The sequence below is a fragment of the Rhagoletis zephyria genome, unplaced genomic scaffold, assembly GCF_001687245.7.
Source record: "Rhagoletis zephyria isolate East Lansing unplaced genomic scaffold, Rhagoletis_zephyria_1.1 Rzeph_scaffold_21444, whole genome shotgun sequence".
NCBI classification, from domain to species: Eukaryota; Metazoa; Arthropoda; class Insecta; order Diptera; family Tephritidae; genus Rhagoletis; species Rhagoletis zephyria.
This window is the reverse complement of record NW_016178502.1, coordinates 1-4638: the sequence shown is the minus strand read 5'-3', so window position 1 is coordinate 4638 and position 4638 is coordinate 1. Positions and strand designations below refer to the sequence as shown.

The window sequence follows — 4638 nt, the reverse complement described above, 5'->3', positions numbered from 1 at the left end:
CACCACCACCGCCACCCCCACTTCGGCCCTCGCCATTTTTGCCATCAACGCCACCGCCACCGCCACCACCACCGCTCCAGCTTACCTCTCTGCGCGTTTTGCTGTTGCGTCGCTTGCTGTATTGCTGCTGTAGTAGGCGGCTCCATTGTCGACGCTGCTGTGGACGCAGATGACGTAGTTGCATTTCGATTTGTGGTCGCAGGCAGTGGTGGCACATAGAAGCGAGTTTCTCGCTAACCGCTTCTTCGCTATCGCTGTCGCAGGAGGCAGTGGAGGCATCGCTGCTGGAAGTGTGGCAAGCAGTCGCATCGACACTATGTGTAACGGTACGGTGCGCACTCGGCCTGCTTTTTTCCGCTAGCTGAATTGTTTGGTTACTATTTGCTAAATTTTGACTTAAAAGTGCATCGTGTCGTTTTTGCTGCTGTTGTTGTAAATCTGATTTTGGCTGTGACTGTGGCTGTGCCTTATCTGGTAGTTGTATTTGTAGGATTTTCTTACTGGACTTACGTTTATCTGCTTTTTTACATTTATCGCGTTCTGGCTGCACATCCAATGGAGTTTGCTGTTGTTCTTGTGACATTTGTGGCTGCGCTTGTTGTTTTTGTTGCAGCTGCTGCTGTTGCTGCTGATGTTGTTGTGATGATGATTGCTTGCGCCTATTGCGACTACTACGTGTACGACTATGATTACTACTGGCGCCAGTGCCTACCTTGTTTCTACCCACTGACGGCTGTCTGCGTTGCCGGTGAGCGCCGGCGCTATCGTCCCGTTTGCGCAGCGGATATGGTCAGAACGCTGAGTCAAAGACCGACATTGATCTCGATATGGCTTCGTCACTTCGACACGTTTCCAGAAATTCGTCCAGTGTCACCACACCATCGCCATTTTTGTCCATTTTCTGCAAAAGAAGTAAAGAAATGCGGAAATGTTGAATACTCTTTTTATTTGCAGACTACATGCTTATTAATAACATGAAATTAAGTGTACAAGGAAATGTTGGAAAAGTGTAGTACAAAAACATGTTTTAAGCGCAGCGATTTCGGAAAAGAACAGTTGATTTTACTAATAAATCCACTGTTTCGCAGTCGGCTGGGGAATAGATGAAACCAGTTTTTTTTTTTGAAAGGTTTGCCACCTATTTGAATCATATTTTATTTTATTTTTTTTTAGAAAAAAAAATACTACTATTCATGGATACCAAGAGAGGGTTCTTAAAAACTGCTTTCCCTTTGTACAAAATGTTATCACTTAGGATGTAGTGTAGTGTAAGGTAGCCACTTATTTTCGATTCTACACAATTTGTCAAAAACATCGCAATACGGATGTCAAATGAAAGGTATTATTAAGATCTTTGGTCAAAATAATATTTTCCATCATGGTTGCCACGCTTCTATGTAATAAAAATTTTTAAATTGTTGATCCAATTTTTTTCCAAAAGGTACTCGAATCTTGAAAACTTAAAAAATGTTATGCACTCCGGGCAAAGCTCGGTCAACCTGTTACTAAAAATAATTTTTGTATGCAATCCTTGGTCTCTGATTATTATGATTATAATGATTATTTTTTGAATTGTTTTTTTTTTGATGAAAAATACATAATAATGACTCCATAATACAAGGTTACGTAATTTGTGACAGCTCAAATTTGACACTCCTTTATCTAGATTTGTATTTTGGAAGTAGGAGGAATTGGAAGAACGTGATCGCCTTTTGCGAAAATGGTAGTAGATAGGTACTAAAAAAAGTACGCAAAGTATACAATTAGAACTAAAATGTGTATTAACAATTTTATGTGAATTTGCAATATACTTGGTGTTTTAATGGAAATTCTAAACAATACAATGGAAATACTAATCTAATCTAAACTTATCTTATCTAATTTAATCTGATCTAATCTGATCTAATCTAATTTCATCTGATCTACTCTTATCTTATCTAATCTAATCTAATCTAATTTAATCTGATCTAATCTAATCTAATCTGCTCTTATCTAGTCTAAACTAATCTAATTCAAACTAATCTTATCTAATCTAACATAATCTAATTTAATCTGATGTAATCTGATCTAATCTAATCTAATTCAATCGAATCTTATCTAGTCTAATCAAGTCTAATATAATCTAATCAAATATGTTCGAATCGAATCTAACTGAAGTAATCTTACCTAATCTAATCTTATTTAATCTGATCTAATCTAATCTAGTCTGATGTAACCTAATCTAATCTAATTTAGTCTAATGTGTAATCTAATTTAATTTTACTCTAATCTTATTTAATCTAATCGTATGTAATTTAATTTAATTTTAATCTGATCTAATCTAGTCTAATCTAATCTAATCTAATCTGATCTAATCAAATCTAACCTAATTTAATCTATTCTTATGTAATATAATTTAATTTTAATCTAATCTTATTTAATCTAATCGTATTTTATCTAATTTAATTTTAATCTAATCTTATTTAATTTAATCGAATCTAAAATATTCTAATCTAATTCAATCTGATCTAGTCTATTTAATCATATCTAATCTAATCTTAACTAATTTAATCTAATCTAATCCAATGTAATCTAATATAATTTATTCGTATCTAATCTAGTCTAATCTAATCAATCTAATCTCTTCATAATTCCTTAACTAATACTATTTGAAAAGTTTCCCTTGGTTTGGCTTTTAATTTTTTTGGAATTTTGCAGCGAGATTACCTTTCATATTTTACTAAGCCCCCAAGTCATCAATTTAAAAGCGCCCAAGCAAAGTAAATAATTTATGTACGACACAACTTGATGCTGTGGCTGGCAAATAATAAATAAGCGAGAAATTCAAGCCAATTAGCGTGAAACGAGAATGCATAAAATAAAATGCAAAAACCCAAATGTCAACGTCAAGCACGCTCTCAATAGAATGGAAGGACACTTAGATTGGCCATGTCAGATCGTCACGCAGATGATATTTGAGTGAGTGAACGAGTGAGTCAGTCGCATGCTCGCCATTTCCTCAAAACATTAAGAGCTGATAGCCAACTTTCTCCTTCCACTGCTTTAATGCTTAATGATTTCTTCAGCTTTTTATTTCGTTTACGTTTTATGCTTTGTGATTCGCAAACAATCCGGCAGTCAGTCGTTTTCGTTTTACTGCTGCCGCAAACGCTGTTGCTGTTGCACACTTACCTGAAATATGTGGTCGACTTTGCATTTGATTTTCTCCTCCGCGGGACACTCGTCCGGCAGGCGTCCCATCAGCTCGTAAATGGCAGTCACAATATCAGTCATTTCCTCCCGCGTTATGAAGCCATCGCCGTTGATGTCGTACAACGAGAATGTCCAACGCAGTTTCTCCTCTACAGAGCCGCGCGACAATATCGAAAGTCCTTGAACGAAATCCTGCAAACATATGAAAAACAAAAGCCAACGCATAATGAATAAGCGCCAAATAACTGTCAAAGCATATAAATAAGAAGACAAAAAAAGCACGTTATTTGCATTCAGCTTAAAGTTTTTCGTTTATCCCGCCCGCGAGACCTGCCGAAAATTAGTAAATATTTTGTGGGGTGTGGGGTGTGGGGTGTGGCGTGCGCGCAACTGCTGTTTTTTCATACTGTCATTCGTTATCAGCACTTAACTTTTTTAACTTCTCTGGCATTATTCGCTGTTTCATGGCCTGTTGGCAAATGTTTGTTTTCTTTGGCGGCATTTTGAAGTGTGTCATTTGTTTTTATCGTTTAGGAAATACCGAATTAAATTACCACAAAACAGACAAATTGAAATAAAATAGGACTAAGCATATTTTAGGTGTTATTGTAGGTTAAATACAAATTGATGTAAATAGGTACTCGGTTGTAAGTGCAATTGACAATTATGTAAACAAGCATGCAGCTGTTGTAATCATTTGATAGGCCAATAAGCCACAAAGATGGAAGATTACGGCTATGAGAGGAACTTTTATTTACTTATGTATTACACTTTGGTTGTATCCTTTGTCATTGTAATGCTGTATAAACTGAGGACCTCGGAATTTGGTTATAAAAAGCATTACCTCAAACGTTTGTGTATATTTTGAATTAACAAAAAAAGATTCTTTTAGTTGGCCTTAGATTGGAGTATAGGGAATTTTAAGACTCACAGATGGACGTAGAGTTAATAAAAACTATATGGTAATAATGTTTTATTAAAAATAATAATACTTTGGAACTTAAACTTTTGCTAAGTGTTTAACTGAGCTTCTCCTCCAATTTGTGCGATGTGCATTATGTCGTTGTAAATCGTTATAAAACGGAACTTATCGTGCGACTACTCTGAATCGGAGGCATTCGAATAGCACTATCTGTTAAAGTTAAGTACTTGTGCTTTATTCTAGAAGCTGTCGTGAAATGCTTATATCGCGGAAAGGGTGAAGAGGAGGGCTTTACTGGCTCTGTGCTACTTCCTCAGGCAAAAGATGAGAAATAGGGCATTTCTCCAATGGTTTCCTCTTGTTAGATTTCGCAGGTGTTTTGAATTTTTATTTCTTTTAATCATTTTTAACCGTTGTAATGAAGACTGTGTTTTTATTACCTATTAAAATCCTTTATAATATGATAAAAAAAAAATAAAAAATAACGATCAAAAATTTATAGGAAAAATTCAAAATCCAAAAAG

The 4638-nt window shown here is 35.5% G+C and overlaps 1 protein-coding gene across 1 annotated transcript; it reads right to left on the bottom strand.

The window, feature by feature from the left end:
• Nucleotides 1–774: 774 nt before the first annotated feature.
• On the bottom strand, nucleotides 775–3384 carry LOC108381111 (Kv channel-interacting protein 4-like; the record flags this gene model as incomplete). The annotated part of the gene is made up of 2 exons (XM_017637518.1): nucleotides 775–901; nucleotides 3172–3384. Coding segments are annotated over 2 exons (324 nt in total), but the record flags the coding sequence as incomplete, so codon positions are not given.
• Nucleotides 3385–4638: the final 1254 nt, after the last annotated feature.